The sequence below is a fragment of the Zophobas morio genome, unplaced genomic scaffold (assembly GCF_036711695.1).
Source record: "Zophobas morio isolate AGI-343-1 ecotype UQ-CSIRO unplaced genomic scaffold, CSIRO_AGI_Zmor_V1 ptg000004l, whole genome shotgun sequence".
In the NCBI taxonomy this organism is placed as follows: Eukaryota; Metazoa; Arthropoda; class Insecta; order Coleoptera; family Tenebrionidae; genus Zophobas; species Zophobas morio.
In genome coordinates this window covers 12,795,525-12,813,323 of record NW_026972109.1, presented here as the reverse complement: position 1 = coordinate 12,813,323, position 17,799 = coordinate 12,795,525, and the positions used below count along the sequence as shown (strand labels likewise).

Below are 17,799 nucleotides of genomic sequence, written 5' to 3'. Positions count from 1 at the left end.
AGTTTAACGTGGATAAATATTTGGACGGCTCAATTATCATTAAGGTCCATTCTTCAGCAAGATTTAAGACGATTGTTTCAGGGGGTGCGAAGAGGAGAACGGATTTTGCAAGGAGAAAAACACGCTTGACGAGAGACAGAGATGACGGGTTGAGTCTGCAATGTGTAATTATTTTAGTTCAGCATGCACTGTTTCGTTTTGCTTTGATGGGGTTGAGATATACGCGTCGACACTTAATTAAATGAATACAAAGAGCGGTTTAATGAAGTCATAATTAAAACTGACTTGATAGGGATAGTTTATTGCAAAGGGCTCGTCAGGCCACAAAGCGGATTTCTTTTCATAAATTGGAAGAGTGTCAAGAAAATAAAAATAAAATACCTCTCACAATGGAGTGGTTTTGCCGTCGCTATAAATTAATTTCTTGTGAATTGAATTATGCATGCATGTCATTTTGTGTAATATAATTCCGTGGTAAAGATCCTCGTCATCTCGGCAGAAGACGCGTGCCGCTTTAAAATTCACGAAACTTCAAGATGTATTCAATTTAGATGAAACAATGATGAAAGTCAACTAACTACATACCTCATGTACACGTATTCAGTGCCCGAAATCCACTATTGATATTAAAAAAAAATTAATGCGTTATACGATGCATGAGGTTTTAAAAACTGCGACTATTAAATCTCTTCTCGCCTAAAAAAGTTCACTTATGCACCTAGTAATGTAAATACTTATTGCACGATCGGGTGTTTTCATTATTTACTCAATCAGTTTCCATAACAGTAAGTTGTGTTTACTGTTTACAAAGCACAACAGCACAATATGCTCTTGGGTATTATGTATAAACTCAACAGCAGTAATAAGCTTTACAGTGCAATCTGTTTGTTTTAATAGCTACAGTTCGACACAGTCACAAGGTTAATGCGTTTCAATATTGTCAAAAAAAATTGATCCAAGGTTATTTGGGCAGAACTTCCCTCGTCCTTGAAGTACAATCCAACAAATTCCGTTTCTTTGAAAGATTATAGAAAATTTGTGTTTTCTGATAACTAGAGAGCGGATTTATAAGCACAAAAAAATTAAGAATAAGCGCTTAAATAAGCACAACATTTTCAAGAAAAAAGTTTTATTTTAAACAAAAAAGCATTAAAAACATAATCATATTACAAATCAAAGAACACTTCTTAGACCTTTGGATAAAATATTATTACAATAATCGTAGACTTTATATTTTACACACGTATTTCAGTTTTTCTTTCAAACAATTTATGATTGTAATATGTTCCAAGTTGTCCACTGTAAAATTTTTTCGCCGATCATTTAAAATGTGTTTAAAATTGGAGAATGTGCGTTCAACATCCACACTCGTTGTTGGCGCAAATTTGAATTTTGCAACTAATGTTGAATCTAACTCCAAATTTTCCACCTTCTGGCCTTGTAAAACACGAGCAACGTCGGAAAGAACATCGAAACCTGCATTTTTATTTAACACTTCGTCAAGTTTTTGAGATACTCTAGTACCAATATCACCCCTTACTGCGTTTGCTTGTTGTTTAAATTCTTTCACTAAGTTTATGGCATCTACCAACAACATGTTGGGTTTTTCTAACTTTACTATTACCTCACGTACGAATTGATAATTGCTTCTTAGAAAAGCTAGATCTTGTCGCAAATCTTTGTTTTCCAAAATATTTATGCAATCTTTAATCGATTGAGAAGAATCTTCGCTAAACTCCGTAACTACTTCCTCAAATTCTCTGATATATTTGTCATAATAAAATGTGGCCTGTAACCATGTTCCCCACCTCGTTATAATCGGCTCTGGGGGCAATGGTATGTTTGGAAATTTTTCCTTAAAATGTTGCACTCTTAGTGGGGCTTTAACAAAAATCTTTTTACCATTTGCCACTAATTTATTAACAGTAGGAAACTGCAAACGTATTCCTTCAACCACTCTGTTTAAACCGTGGGCAATGCAAGTAGAGTGAATTAAATTGGGGTACAATATTTTTAGATTATTCCCTGCTTTCAACATATAACGAGCTGCATCCGAAATCATCAATAAAATTTTATTCGCCGGTACGGCATTTGGCAAAAATAGTGACCTAAGACTGTCGTTTACAAATCTGGTAATCGTATTGCCATTTGTTTTATCTAACATTTTCAAACTTACTACATACCCTCGACTAGGGAAATTTTCATTTAAGATTCCAACAATTAAACTTGCCACGTATCTTCCACAACTATCGGTTGTTTCATCGACAGCGAACCATAAATAATTATCTCCAATGCGATGTTTAATTTCGTTGTAAACTTGCTGAAACACTGAGCCTAAATAATTTTTTCGGAGAGTACTTTCAACCGGAATATGTCGATTGCAGTGTTTTTCAAGGAATTCTTGAAGAGGGCCTTTCTCCAATTTTTTTAAAGGTATATTGGACTGGATCATCATTTTACATAAATCGAAATTAAACTGAAACTGCTCATCTTTTGTGGAAGTAGATGCAACAGATTCATGTATGGTCTGCTGTTTAATTTTAGAAACTTCAAGCATTTTCTTCCTTTCTACATGAAGACTCGTTCTGACATGTTGCGTCACGTTATATTTTTTATCACTTTGAATCTAAAACAACATACATATACAGGATTAACAAAGGAAAATAGATAAAAAAAAATTAGTGGGCTTACGGTTTTCACACAAGCTCTGCAGAATATTTTGTTGTTTTCTAATTTTAATTTATCCACTCATCCGGCGTCGATTTTACTTTCGGCATTCTTTTAAAATATTAGTAATATTACTAAAAAGAACTCAACATGGAACAAGGGAGAACTACGTATAAGACTGTACTACGACAGATGCGATAGACTGATGGTTGTGAAATAAACGGTTCATTTACTTAAAAGTTTCCATTAGAAAAATTTTAAGGTAGGTAGTTGGGTACAATAATCCTTTTTTCTAGAAAATCTTCAACGGTCTTGCCGCAAAATGCCGAAAAAGAACATCTGGTTAAAAGCTTTAATTCATTATCAACGGAAGTAAGGATTTAAAGTCATAAAATCTATGGAGTATTTTTCCAATCTTATAATAAAATTTTATTACCCAAACGACCGGAACCTATTCACAGAAAAGGTCTTGAGTAAGTCTACTTCAATGGTCAAGTCCAGGTAAAATGCATACGATACGATACGGCTAACTAACAAGTATTTGTCATCCCGACAAGGCCGGTATTTGAACAAAATATGCATTTAAACTCATATTCGTCGAAAAAAGCATTAAATAAGCATACAAGTTTTAATATGCATAAAATTGAAAAAAAAGCAAATAAGCATAAAAAAATGTGTCAAATGACTCCAAATTGTATCATAGTTACAGATATAAAAAAGTTTTGAAGTGCTTACATTTTTCACAAAAAGCATTAAACCTAGAAATCCGCTCTCTACTGATAACCTTTAATACAGTAAAAAATAGTGGTGGAAATGACACCTCGAACCCTCTGCGCCGCGAGGGTGCAAATTCCAAAGAGGTGCCGTCCCCAGTTATACAGACAATATAAAATGTATGCAAAGGAAATAACCAACGGAAAAGAGGGTACTATAATCAGCAGTAGCGGCGTAAAGGAGGGGGCGATGGGGGTGGTCCGCCCCGAGTACCAAGCACAAAGAGATGATCATTTCTTCGTACTCTAGGGGTCATGAAACGTCGACAAAAAGTAAAAGTAGAGAGTCGGCCGACGGACTTCATTACAATACTTCCTAATATTTTCCCGTTTTTTTTTAACATATGTAAGACATCTTTTCATAATAAGAAACGTAAAACAGGGTTAAAATGGTTTATGCAAGGAAATAAGGCTTTTGCAATAATTATGGGGAGGGGCCTAATTACAAAATCGATATTTCCTTATTCAAATTTTCCATTTTAAACATGTTTTAAGTTTCATGTTGTGAAAAGAAGTGTACATATATTAAAACGAAAAGGCAAAATGTAAACCCACCCACCCGCCCTATCTCAATTGTGATGATTATTTTCGTTCGCCCTAAACCAAGGGGACTCAGCTTAACTTCAAAATACGTATTTCTTTACAAGAAATTAAAAACATGTTTTTGAGCATCGTGTTGTTCAAAGAATACTATGTACATTAAGAGAAAAAGACAAAATATAAACGCCGCCCACCCACCCCATTTCAATTGTGATGTTTTTTTATTTTTAGAAACTTAAAACACGTTTAAAATCGTAAATTTTTGTAAGGAAATATGGATTTTGTAATTAGGCTCCGCCCCTAGGTCTGCCAACGAATAAAAACTTCATTACTAATTAGATCAGGGCAGTTATGGGTGGGGCTTAATCTTTGGCTTTAATTTTTTCTTAATATACATAGTATCCTTTCAGTAACAAGATACTCAAAAAAATGTCTTACATGGTAATTTCTTGTAGAGAGAGAAATAATAAGAATTGTGCATTTAAATTCCGCTCCTTTTGGCTCTCGACGATTATAAAAAAGAAACTTAAAATATGTTAAATTCTTGTAGGCAAATATGGATCTTACAATTAAGCCCCGCCCCTCGATCTGATAACGAATGAAAAATTCATCACAGTTGAGAATTGAGATTGGGGCGGGTATGGGTGGGGCCTAATCTTTGGCTTTATTTTTTTATTAATATACATAGTATTCTTTGAACAATACGATACTTAAATACATGTTTTTAATTTCTGGTAGAGAAATAAAAATTTTGTAGTTAAGCTCCGCCTTCTTGGCTCACGACGAATAAAAAAAAATCATCACAATTGAGACGGGCGGGTGGGCGGGGCTACATTTTGCCCTTTTTTTCTTAATATATGCAGACTTATTTCGACAACAAGAAACTTAAAACATATCTAAAATGGTAAATTTTTGTGTTAATCAACTTAAATCTTCCACTTTTCTTTTACAACCCCTTTAGATACGGCAAAAGTTGAAAATCAAAGTTACTATCAACGGCAATTTGGCAACGGAGTTTATAAATAACAATTTTCAGCTTTAAAAGTAACGTCAGCGGGAACAGCAACTGCAACGGTGAGTCTATAAATTCCACTGCTAATGTTATCACAAAAAGATGTACATGGAGTAGTTCCAAATCTGACAAAACTCTACGACTAAATTTTACGACTGAGGCGCCACTTGGAAGTCGCCAACATTTCTTCCCAAGAAGTGGTTCAGAGGACTTTAACGATTGTCGTTTTGTGATAACCGCTGTAAAATAAAAACCAGAGGCGTAAATAGCACCCCTTGTCCTTCAGCACTCGTTAATAGCATTCTGAATTCAAGTGTTTAATTATGTTTATATTATGAAAGAATGTCACGCAGAAATTAGTTTGTTTTGGAAAACCATAATCGAACAAAATGCTCTGAATATTATACTCCTAATTCTTATTTAATCATTATTATATACCTAAAGACGTGCGTATTCTCCATATTTTCGAGAAAATTTGTGACGACGTTATCAACATGGATAATTATTTTAGTCACAGCACAAAAAAAAAGTAGTCACAGCGTTATACCAATGCACGAAAAAAAAAGGAAAGGGTCAAGTTCGGCATCGAACCCACAATTGCAATACCGCAGGTCGCCGTTCTCTCCGATACACCCACTGCGCCACGGAAATATACAAGCTGTCTTGGGAATGAAACGTTATTATACCTTGCAAATGTTTTTGCGAAAATTTGAACGTCTAGTGAAACAGTTTACTTAATAATTTTTGGAGGTGATGAACAGACAAAATTTGGTTTGCATTTTAGACACAATAATTTTCACGTACAGTGCCCTGTATTTCAAAAAGATTAAGTATAAAAATTTGCAAAATGGGGAAAATGCATTTTTGTATTCTCAAAAATGTCAAATTAAAAAAAAAATGCCATTCGTCAAAATGGACCCCTATCATAAGCTGACATTTTTGACTAAAAATTTGACGTCTTAGAAAAACTTAGGTTTTATTTTTCACTTCCAGACAATTTTGGAATTCTTCTTGTAATAGTTATTTTACGAAAAAAAAAACTCCCTAAATGTAAGCTAAAAAAGAAAAATATATCCCCCGTTTACATTTGTCTCCCGTTTTCGTCTGCCTCTCTGCTTGTCTGTCTGCTCCTCTATCGTCGGTCCGGATTTTTATTAGACAGATAATTTTCAAGATTACTGGATCGATTGTTGCCAAATTTTATACGTATATTAGGAATATAGTAGGTACATATGGGAAAACGTTAACCAAAATTTACTAAACATCTCCACCAACAACAGGATGACGTCATCGTCATCTCCAAAATTTATGTTAGTACATATTATTTATATTTTACAAAGATTTTTAGAAAAAAATCAAAATTTTATATCAAAATTCAGAGTTCTATCTTTCTGGGTTCACTTTTTTAGGCACTAAAAAATTCTCTCATTATTAATAATTAAATTCCAAGGGATACCGAGTCTTCACAACTTTAACAGATAATCACAAATGTTTTTAGGATTCACCTTTTTTTAGACAAAAAATTCATTTATTGATAATTTAGCTTCTAAGGCGACGAGTAATTTTTAATAACACCTAAATGTGCTCGCTGCGCTTGCTTTCATATTAAATTATCTTTCATAATAATATATAATAACAATAATAATATAACTTAAAATGGTGGGGTGTCATAAGAACGTTTACCTCCTTGTGAAGATAAATTATTCTGAAAAAATCAGCCTGGGTGTTTCATATTTTTTTAACTATTGTATACGTAGATTTTTTTTATATAAGTTGTTTATTGATCCCTTCTTGATAAAAATTCTCCGCCATGACCAGACAAGGAACAGGTCTTCGTTCTGAGTGTGAGAAAGGTACTGTATAATTTTAGACCAATTTCTTAATTTATAAATGTTATAAAAAAAATTGCAAAATTATGTTTTATAATTTTTCGAAGAATCTGTATTTACTCGCCTGTACGTCAGACAGACGCCAGAAAAATAACTTTAGACCAATTTTTTTAATTCACATTTACACGATTCACGAAAAAAGGATTTAGGTACTTCAATTAAGGTAACTTTAGAAAAATGAACTATAAATTACAAGAATGTCTTTCTGTTATCCCCATCGTACAAAACGCGAACCTTAAGTGCCTATTCCAGTTTCGAATGATATTGGGAAAATGGTCTTTTATTGCTAAAATTTCTCACTTCTTCGGATTATGCGCGAACACGTCCCAATATTTTGTTTTATTTCAGCTAAATTATTCCCTGTCTAGTCTGACAGATTAGCGATTATCCGCTCGCGAACACTGTACAATAATCATGGATCACGTCTGTGTTGATTGATTTCATGTTGTATGTTTCAGGGAACTGAAAGCAGCCTGCACAGACGCCCTGGCCGGCAAAAAATTTTCACAAGAAATTGGCGTTGACAAAGTGGACAAATCATTAGTTGCGAATTTCGAAATACTTAACTTAGTTCCTGAACGTAGCACCAAGGAGATCGACCCATTTAGCAATAGGAGCGAGAGCGGTGAGTGATCAAAATCATTTAAAATATGTGTGAAAAAACTGGAACAATAAATGCTCAGCTGGGCACCACAGTGGCTGTATATTCAAACACTAAAAATGCAAAATCTTGAATTCGTTATACTTAGTTCTCTGTCAATGTCCTCAAACTGTGATAGTGAAATACAACTAGCGTTCCGCAGGAATGAAAACGAGAAAGACAAATAACCAGGCTTTTTGTCCAAGTTTTTTCGGTCGAACTGTAATAAAATAACTATTTGTAAATGTGGAATGCCACAACATTACGATAAAAGTCGTGACAGCTTTCTGCTAAAAAAGCTTACTGTGGTTTTAAATGATCATCATTATTCCATTTTCTGATAATCGCAGACACATTTATTTTTCCAGATGCAATATTGACAATTGGTATTTCTTACGATTGCATTATTTTTCAAATTTGATTATGATCACTTAAATACGTTACGTTATATAAAAATTAAAGTACCTACGTTTTAATTGATCATGATTTTGATTTTGTCGTTAGTCGAACCAAGCTCGTCAAGCGTCAAGTGGAAAAGAGTCGGAATGGTATCCGGAAGGTCCGTTCGATTGGATACGATCATTTGGCCCGGCGGCGACCTGTCAGTGGCTGCCGTCTCCTCCAGAGCCAGGACCGTATTCAGGGTGGTAACGGCCCTGGCGCCTCCCTTCGTCATGGAGAGCGAGCTAGACGAAGACGGACAGTGCCTGAGAGGTAAATCCACCTCACCCACTAATAAATCAGTCTCTTCCGCAAAAACTGCCCCATTAGGCAAAACATTACCGTTGTAATTTCCATAACCCGCTGACGTCAATGCCGAGCGCGACCCGACGTCGAGTGTTTTAAACAAGCCAAACAAAAAGCATTCGATTGCGTGAAAATCTGTTGGAGCGCACACATCAAAAATCGTGCAATCAAATTAATTTGCGCTTTGAACCGAGCCTCGCTAGACAAAAGGTAATTAATCTTGAGCAGAGATGCTTTTAGCGCCAGATAATTAACAACTACAGTCACCGTAATGTTCTAATAGAATTTTCCAGCACGACGGCTCATTAATCTCACGTTGTAGGTCTTCCGTGTCATCGAGTGCTGACATCGGACAAAGACAACTTGACGTTGGTTTTCAACGAGATGCAGCGGCTCGAAGAGGAGGAAGACGAAGAGGACGAATCGAATCCAGAGTACAAACAATTCTCGAACGATTACGAGGAAAACGAGCGATTTTTCCCCTTCCAAAAATTCAAGTATCGAACGCAGTGCTGTTACGGGCTCTCGATGGATCTTCTGGAAAACGTGGCGCAAGAGCTGGAGTTCGATTTCCGGCTGTACATCGTCGCGGATGGGTTTTTTGGGTCGAAGCTGGTGAGTCCACGCAAGCAACGAGACATAGGTGAGTACTTTCTTCATTACGTTGCAATAGAACATCGCTAGATTTTCTACATTTTGATGTAACAATTTCGTTTTATTTTAAACGCCAATATATCGTATTAAATTGAAATACACATTACGTATATATCACAACATCGTAAACATATAACTGCCAAATATACTACCGTTTTTAAATAGTGCACTTTTTTCTGAATTCAGAAATGTACCTAATGCATGCATTATTTTGTTTTTTCCCAATATCGTAAAATAAATTGTCAAAATAAAATTACTGAAAATCAGAAAATTGTAGCTAGTCTTGACAATACTATTACCTACAAGGTGTCCAATCATTGTAAAAATGATAAAACTCAAATAAAGGTGCCAGATTGATTTAAATGTCCTTTCCAAATGATTTACAAAATATTCTAGAAATAACAATACTCCGATTTAATGATTCTAAGTAGTAAATACATTGTTATGAAAGCTTTTTGAAAAATTTAAATAAATAATTACATTATTGAAAAAAGTTCAAATGAACATTTAAGAAGCAATAATTTTACAACAAATGTTTGAAATGTTCTCCACTTACTTCCTGTAAATAGTAAACACGTTGCACAAAGTTTTCAACTGAATGTCTTAAAATTTTAGGAGGAATATCAACAATCACATTTAATATTCTTTCTTGGAGTTCTTCGATGCTTTATGGTCTATTAACATAAACTCGATTTTGTACATAACCTCACAAAAGAAAGTCAAGTGGGGTTAAATCGGGTGATCTAACTGGTCACTCAACTGTTCCCCTTCGTCCTGTTCACCTTCCAGGAAAAGTGTCATTCGAGTAATGCCGTACTTGACGTCTCCGAAGTGAGATGGTGCTTCATCTTATTTGATTGAACCAGATGAACTCTGCAGATAAATTTGGGTTTTCAAAGTTCACAATCCTCACTCAATTCTTGTAGTACATGAATTTTTTATGGATGATTTTTTAATGTTTGAGTATTTTTCCAACTGAGTCTCTACTCATATTGCGGTTTAGTGCCAACTGATGCACTGAAGTTTTTGGATTTTCAGTTTGTAACATTTTTGGTCTTCCAGTTCTTTGACGATTTCTAACATTATCAGTTTCGTTAAATTTGCGCAATGTTTTTGAAACCGTCGACCTAGAGACTTGTTCTCGACTGAGATGAGTTTCATTAAAGTCCTGCTATTTAAGTATTGCTTTGACGTCTGATTTCTGTTCGTTCAGTCTCTGTTAATGCTGCCACTTCAGTGTTTTATTGAAATATTTTTAAACCTGATTGTAAAAGTTTGCTCTTCAATACACATTGACAAATCGATGATAGTATTTTCAAAAATAACTACGATTTTCTATTTTAGATTTTATTCACAATAAATAATCATTTTATTTGCCGTTTTAGTTAAAAAAGTCTATACAAGTGTTACAGTTCTGAGTTCAGAAAAAAATATTCGACTCAAAAATTGACGATTTGACTAGTGGTGCTATTTAAAAACAATCCACTTAGTTTAAAGTTTAAAAAAAAATGCAGAAAATAGAACTTGAGTGTTTTTGTGCCTTATAATAAAAATAACTTTCACGATTTTCATTGCTTTTGTCTTAGCCAGTCTGAAATTTTCACACGAACAAATTGTAGGAAATTAGCAACTTTTTTTACACACATCCCACATTTTCGCGTTTCCATTACTACCTATCTGGGACAGCAGCAGTTCATGAAATACGAAAAAGTGTATGTTTTGATATGTATATACCGGGTGAAATACGTTCGGAATATAAAATCACAACATTACGAATTAGTCAACATTTTCAGGAATTTGTGTTAATCGTAATTCGGACAAAAATACCAAAATCCACACCTCATTCATAGTCCAAGATCCCAGGGCCCCCAGACGTTGCTTATTTTCTCACAAATAAAATGTATAGTATTAGGATAAAGTAGTATTGATATATACCTTGAGTGTATGCATACTTGCTACCTTGGGCCGACCGCCAATTTACAGGTAGCAGATACTAAAGGTAGGTAAAAACAGTACTTACATTTCTCAAAGTTTCAGTGTTGATTTTTCAGTTGTTTTAGAAAATATTGTTGAAAATTAAATCATTTTTGTAAGCAGCCAGACCAATCGGAAAGGCCAAACATACCCCCAGACACATTCAAAGAGTGGCTATATGTGTGAGCGCAAGCGTGATTGTTAGATATTTTATAACATAGCTTTATAAAATTTATGTTATTAATAGTCTAATAGGTCTTCAGTAATAATTAAGTAAAATTTTCACGCTTACTTATAACGATAATTATAGCATAATTAAATACGAATTCATTTGAACTTGTAATGAAAATTACGAACAAACCGTTGTTGAGTTATGAAAAATATTTTTTATTGGATGTACTCGACAGATTTATGGTTTAAACAGCAATCAATTTAATAAAATAGTAGTTTATTTACATGTTATGATAAGCAAAAAAACAATAAATTTAATAACAGGGAATTTCAAAATAATTCATTTAAATATTAATCATTATTCATCAATAACCTGTGATTTTTTTTTAATCTTCATTGTCCTCATCATTGAAGTTTGACAACTCATCATCAATCCAATATTGGTATTAAGAAAAAAATGACCAAATATAAGCCCCGCCCACCCACCCCTTCTCAATTGTGACGAATGTTTTATTCATCGTGAGCTGAAGGGCGGAATTTAGTTGGAAAATCCTTATTTCTCTACAAGAAATTACCATATGAAACTCATCACAATTGAAATTGAGGCGGGTGGGTGGGACTTAATCTTTTTTTTTTAATGTATAGAGTTTTGTTTCAACAACAGGATAGATAACAAAGTTTTCAATTTCTTTTTGGTAAAAGATGACTTGGTATATTAATAAAAAAACGGACAAAATACAAGCCCCGCCCACCCTCCCCTTCTCAATTGTGACGAATTTTTTATCCACCGTGAGCTGAAGGCGGAATTTAGTTGCAAAATCCTCATTTCTCTACAAGAAATTACCATATGAAACTCATCACAATTGAGATTGAGGCGGGTGGGTGGGACTTAATCTTTTTTTTTTAATGTATAGAGTTTTGTTTCAACAACAGGATAGTTAACAAAGTTTTCAGTTTCTTTTTGGTAAAAGAAGACTTGGTATATTAATAAAAAAATGGACAAAATACAAGCCCCGCCCACCCACCCCTTCTCAATTGTGATGAACGTTTTATTCATCGTGAGCCGAAGGGCGGAGTTTACTTGCAAAATCCTCATTTCTCTACAAGAAATTACCATATGAAATTCATCACAATTCAGATTGGGGCGGGTGGGTGGGGCTTAGCCTTTATTTTTTTTAATATATAGAGTTTTCTCAAGCGGACGAATAATGACCTTACCCAATTATTGAAACAGTTCCCTGAGTATCATATATAAAAATCAAAACTGAGATTATAAGTAAAGTAATAGTAATTTACGCAACTAGTTCGGGATAGCCTGCTTCCCGCATGAACGCTTGTTTGAGGCACGACCGAAGGGAGTGCCGCATTTGCGTGAATGCGGGAAGCAGGATCACGAACGTGTTTTTGCACTCATGACCTTTTTTGATAGCTTTCGCGCATTCACCAGAGTGCGGGAGGTCGAACTTCCCGCACACGTGCATTTAACTTCCCGTTGCCATGGTAACCTTAAAATACTCGGGTAGTGTCAACATTGTGACGTGTTGACGGCGCTGTCAATGGCGTTGTTTATAAATAACTCACAGTTAATCTCTTCAGTTTAAAGGTTTATTCGTCGCAAAAAATATTGTACACAACACGTTCGTGATTCTGCTTCCCGCATTCACGCAAATGCGGCACTCCCTTCGGTCGTGCCTCAAACAAGCGTTCATGCGGGAAGCAGGCTATCCCGAACTAGTTGCGTAAATTACTATTTTTGCACTCATGACCTTTTTTGATGGCTTTCGCGCATTCACCAGCGTGCGGGAGTTCGAATTTCCCGCACACGTGCATTTTAACTTCCCGTTGCCATGGTAACCTTAAAATACTCGCGTAGTGTCAACATTGTGACGTGTTGACGGCGCCATTGTTTATAAATAACTCACAGTTAATTTCTTCAGTTTAAAGGTTTATTCGTTGCAAAAAATATTGTACACAACACGTTCGTGAGCCTGCTTCCCGCATTCACGCAAATGCGGCACTCCCTTCGGTCGTGCCGCAAACAAGCGTTCATGCGGGAAGCAGGCTATCCCGAACTAGTTGTGTAAATTACTATTTTGCAGCTTTAAAGCGTCTGGTAACAGGTACCGCCGACGCAAAGTGTCTGGCAGTATTAATTATTAATTTTCAACAATATTTTCTAAAATAACCGTAAAAATCAGGACTGAAACTTTGAGAAATGTAGGTACTGTTTCTACCTACCTTTAGCACCTGGTACCTGTAAATTGGTCGTCTGCCCAAGCTAGCAGGTATGCATATACTCTAGGTATATACTAATACTATTTTATCCTATACATGTTATTTGTGAGAAAATAAGTAACGTATGAGGTCCCTGGGATCTTGCTCTATCAGTGCCAGTAGTCTTCATATAAGCAATACAAAACAAAAACAACAAAAAAAACTATGTCGCCATGGAAATTGAATAAATCACAGACGCGTCATTAACATTTAACTAGATTTTCCTTACGTCTTTCTTGAAACTAAAACAGCAATTTAAAAAATAACAGCTGCCAAATTTTTTGATTGCATGTGATAGTTAAAGGACTTTTTCCCGAATCTATTTTCAAGTCACCATATGTATAATATACAAGTCGCGAAGTCGCTTCACGTTTACTATAAAAATTTTCTGCAACACATTATATACGTAAAGTTTGTCCAGAATTATAAGAATTTTATGGACTCCCAACGTTAATTCGTTTAACATCCCAGGCGTCAATTCTATTGTACAGGTAAAGAGCCTGTCAGGGGAAAGCCGATCTTTTCTGTACCTGAGTTCGCCCCGCTCTTCAGCTAAACAATAAAACTGACAACAGGGCTGTAAAATTAAATTAACTTTGGGAGTCCATAAAATTCTTATAATTCTAGACAAACTTTAACAGGTTAAGCGAATATACCAATAGGTTGCCAAAAAGTTTTGTAGTCTTACAGACAACTACTGTATATAATATCCAATATTATATGTGTATTATATGTATATATGAATTTGTTACATTTTTTAGAATAACTACAAAGAAATTTGCTTGTTCTGGTAGACAAAGATAGTCTTCTAATTCCTCAAACTTTGTTTAGCTGTGTTTTGGCAGCATATCTTCTGTTTTCTTTTTAGTTTGTCAGATTCGATGACATTTTCGTGTTGGATATTTTTTCACTCATTTTGTTTCGCACATGCTTTTTGATTTATTTCAAGTCTAGAATTAAAATTATCTTAATTAGCATTAACTCATAAAAAATTGCAGTAACATACCTGACTTTTAAGAACTTCTTCAAAATCAGTGGGAGTCTCTTCAGCGATTAATGATAGTCTTTCTAGCTCATCTGAAAAAGTGTGAACTTACCTAGTGTGAATTGATTTTTATTTTATAATATCTCCCCATATCACTTGAAAGCCAATACTGAGTGAGGCATTTGTGGAGGTAAAGGAGGGCTATCGGCCAGTATTTTTTCAAATCGTTGCATTGTATCCATTCACTGTAAAACGACTTTAAAAATGGTTTTTTGAAATTAGATTTGTCGCGAAACGTTCCCTCTCAGTTCGACGATCGCGTCTTTGGATTAGTCACGAAAAATCGAAATGTCAAAGTGAATTTAGAAATTATTCCTCGGTTCTCACTTAGTAATCAGTGAACAACTCAAACTGAATTATCTCAGCCAGTGTTCTAGTGTAATGTTTATTATAGGACAAATTAAACCAAATAAATTAACAAATTGATACATTTATTGATGCTGGGTGCAGCACATGAATCCCTCCGCAAAACTCGTGGTCGTAGCACGAGTACACCCAGGCCGAGACGAAGCCCTTCGAGCAGCTCATCTTCCTCAACACCTCCAATGGCATCGTGACACGTCCTGGGGGCCCGTTAAACTAGGCATTTACTCGCGATACCTCACTCAGTAATCACTGAACAACTCAAATTGAATTATTTTATTCAGTGTGATGATTATTGTAGGAGAATTTAAACACAATAAATGAACAAATTGTAACTTATTTCTAAAATCTCATTAAAATCCTATGTTCTACTCCGATTAGATGAAAAGGCGACCACCTGCTTGTTCTTATCACGCGATGATAAGATTTACCATTAAAACAATAGCAATCGGACCGAGCACTAATTTCAAAATACGATTTTGAAAGTTTTTTTGGAGTGAATGGAATTTTTATTACATCAATTAATTGTTAATTGTTTTTAAAAATTTTCCATTAGAAATGATACGCGGGTGTCACACAGCACTTCTTTTAACATTGAGAACGATCTTTCAACATCGACAGAGGGTATTGGAGCAAATTTTGAATTCTTTATTATATCTAGATATATATATAAACATTTACAAATTTTCCTTGTAAAACTTAACTCACAAGCGACAAGTTATTAAAACCTGCGTTTCTTTCTAAAACAGACTTAATTTTCTGAAAAACTTTTTCACCTAGTTTACTTTGAACATTGGATAGTTTTTGAAAACAATCTAGTACTAGCTGAATAGAATCTACCAGTGCTAAATTGTTACATTCAAGTTTTAAAATTGTATCAATAACCATGGAAAAATTAGCTCAAATAAATGTCAATTGAGATGGCAGTTTTGTTTTAGCAAACATTATTTTAGATTATTTAATAGAGGTAGCATCATCTGATAACTCATTAACAAAACTTTTAGTTGCATCGCAGTGTTTGGTATAAAATACAACTGCATTTAACCATGTTCCCCACTTAGTATAACAGATTTGTGGAGGATGGTACATTGGGCAATGCATTTCGATAAAATTGTACTCTCAAATTTAATTTCACAAAATTTTTTTTAACATTATTGACTAAATCATTTATTTTTGGAAATAAATTTCTAATTTCTTCAGCCACTCTATTTATACCATGATCTAAACATGTAATATGGATTAAACGAAAAATAGTTATTTTTAGTTTGAATGAAGCTTTGCACATGTGTGTAGTAGCATCTGATAACATTGTATAATTTTTACAGCTGAAACTGGTTCCGGAAGAAAAAAGTTCGTTTAACCTTCATGAATAAACGTTGTAAAGCTATTATTATTTGTCTTTTCCAAAGTTTTTGTGTTAATCAAATATGAAGTGCCATATTTTTCACTGGTCAAAGTTCCAATCAACAAATTTGCGACATAACGTCCACATGAATCGGTTGTTTCATCAACATGAAAATAGCCTGCTTTGTTTTTTGAAACACTTTGTGCACGTAGTTTTTTCTTAAGGTACTCTCATCGGCAACTGACTTCATGGTACGCTTTTTAAGAAATGACCACAGCTTGGGGTTATTCAGTTTTGATAGAGGAATATCGGCATTGAGGAATGCTTCACACATTTCGAAACAATATTCTTGTTGATTTGTCATCTTCTGAGTGTTGAAGAAAAATTCTGCAAGCAAACTTTCTGACTTCACATTCGTTAAATTCTTCAGCTTATTTTTGTGAAAGCTTACTCCAAAATGCTGAGTTATCGAAAACTTCTTTCCACAGGCGAACTGAACAAATACAATTAATTTATATTGTGCATCTTTACCTCTAGCGTTTAATTGAAAGCAATAAGATACAAAAAATAGATTGAGAATTTTCATCTAACACTAGTTGTTCATTTAGTTAATGCGAGTTTTTGGATTGCAGGCAAGAAATACCGATACAAAGACGAATTCGGGATGACGGAAGAACGCCAAGAGGAGACGAACAGCAACGTGGACGTGAAGTGGAACGGCGTCGTCGGTGACCTCGTCTCAGGAGCCGCTCACATGTCTTTCGCCGCCCTCAGCGTCTCCAGTGCAAGGAGCGAGGTGATTGACTTCAGCGTCCCTTACTTCTTCAGCGGGGTGTCCCTCCTCGCCGCGCCCCAGCAAACCTCCGAGATTCCTCTCATGGCTTTCCTTCTCCCTTTCTCTCCCGAACTCTGGATAGCCATTTTCACTAGCCTGAACATAACAGCAATCGCCGTGGCCATTTACGAGTGGTTATCACCTTTCGGTCTGAACCCTTGGGGAAGACAACGCTCGAAGAACTTCAGCATGAGTTCTGCCCTTTGGGTGATGTGGGGTCTACTCTGCGGTCACCTCGTGGCTTTCAAAGCTCCGAAGAGTTGGCCTAACAAGTTCCTCATCAACGTGTGGGGAGGTTTTTCCGTCATTTTCGTCGCCAGCTACACAGCAAATATCGCGGCTTTGATCGCGGGGCTGTTCTTCCACAACACCGTCAGCAATTATAGGGACAGCAGCGTAAGTACTTCTACACGTTTAAAACACTGTCACTGGCAATAAAAATTAAGATTGTACGAGGTAATCAATATTCAATTTTCACCGACGAACTTCTCCATAAAACCGTCAGCAGTTGGAAATACGGTTGCCTAAAGTTATTTTATTATCCAAATTGATGCACTGAATTAGTAAATGAGACGGATTTGAAACGTTCTTGCCATTAGTTGATTGCCGCAGAATTATGGATGGTAAAGAGGAAAGTAAGCGCGGTATTATGGTTACGCGAATGTCGGTTAATTGTTGTTTTGTCATTTGGGGAAGAGCGAGCTCAATGACGGGGCAAATGTCGGGGATGAGTGACGGCGGTAGTTAAAAAGCACGGAAAGTGGAGGTAATTTATTTCAATAATGGCGGAGGCGCCGGGAAACACCTTGAATAATTTCGGAAATAATTTGTGAAGCTACTGATTAATGAAGGTTAGGGGTAAAGTTTTAG

At 35.3% G+C, this 17,799-nt stretch overlaps 1 protein-coding gene across 1 annotated transcript in view; it reads left to right on the top strand.

Moving 5' to 3' along the window:
- The window catches only part of LOC135136009 (uncharacterized), a 147,620-nt gene that overhangs the window by 109,671 nt on the left and 20,150 nt on the right, over nucleotides 1–17,799 (top strand). The window contains exons 5-8 of the mRNA XM_064065125.1: nucleotides 7,340–7,506; nucleotides 8,026–8,235; nucleotides 8,591–8,911; nucleotides 16,727–17,325. Of these exons, the coding sequence (XP_063921195.1) occupies nucleotides 7,340–7,506; nucleotides 8,026–8,235; nucleotides 8,591–8,911; nucleotides 16,727–17,325 (1,297 nt within the window). The remainder of the gene's footprint in view (nucleotides 1–7,339; nucleotides 7,507–8,025; nucleotides 8,236–8,590; nucleotides 8,912–16,726; nucleotides 17,326–17,799) is intronic.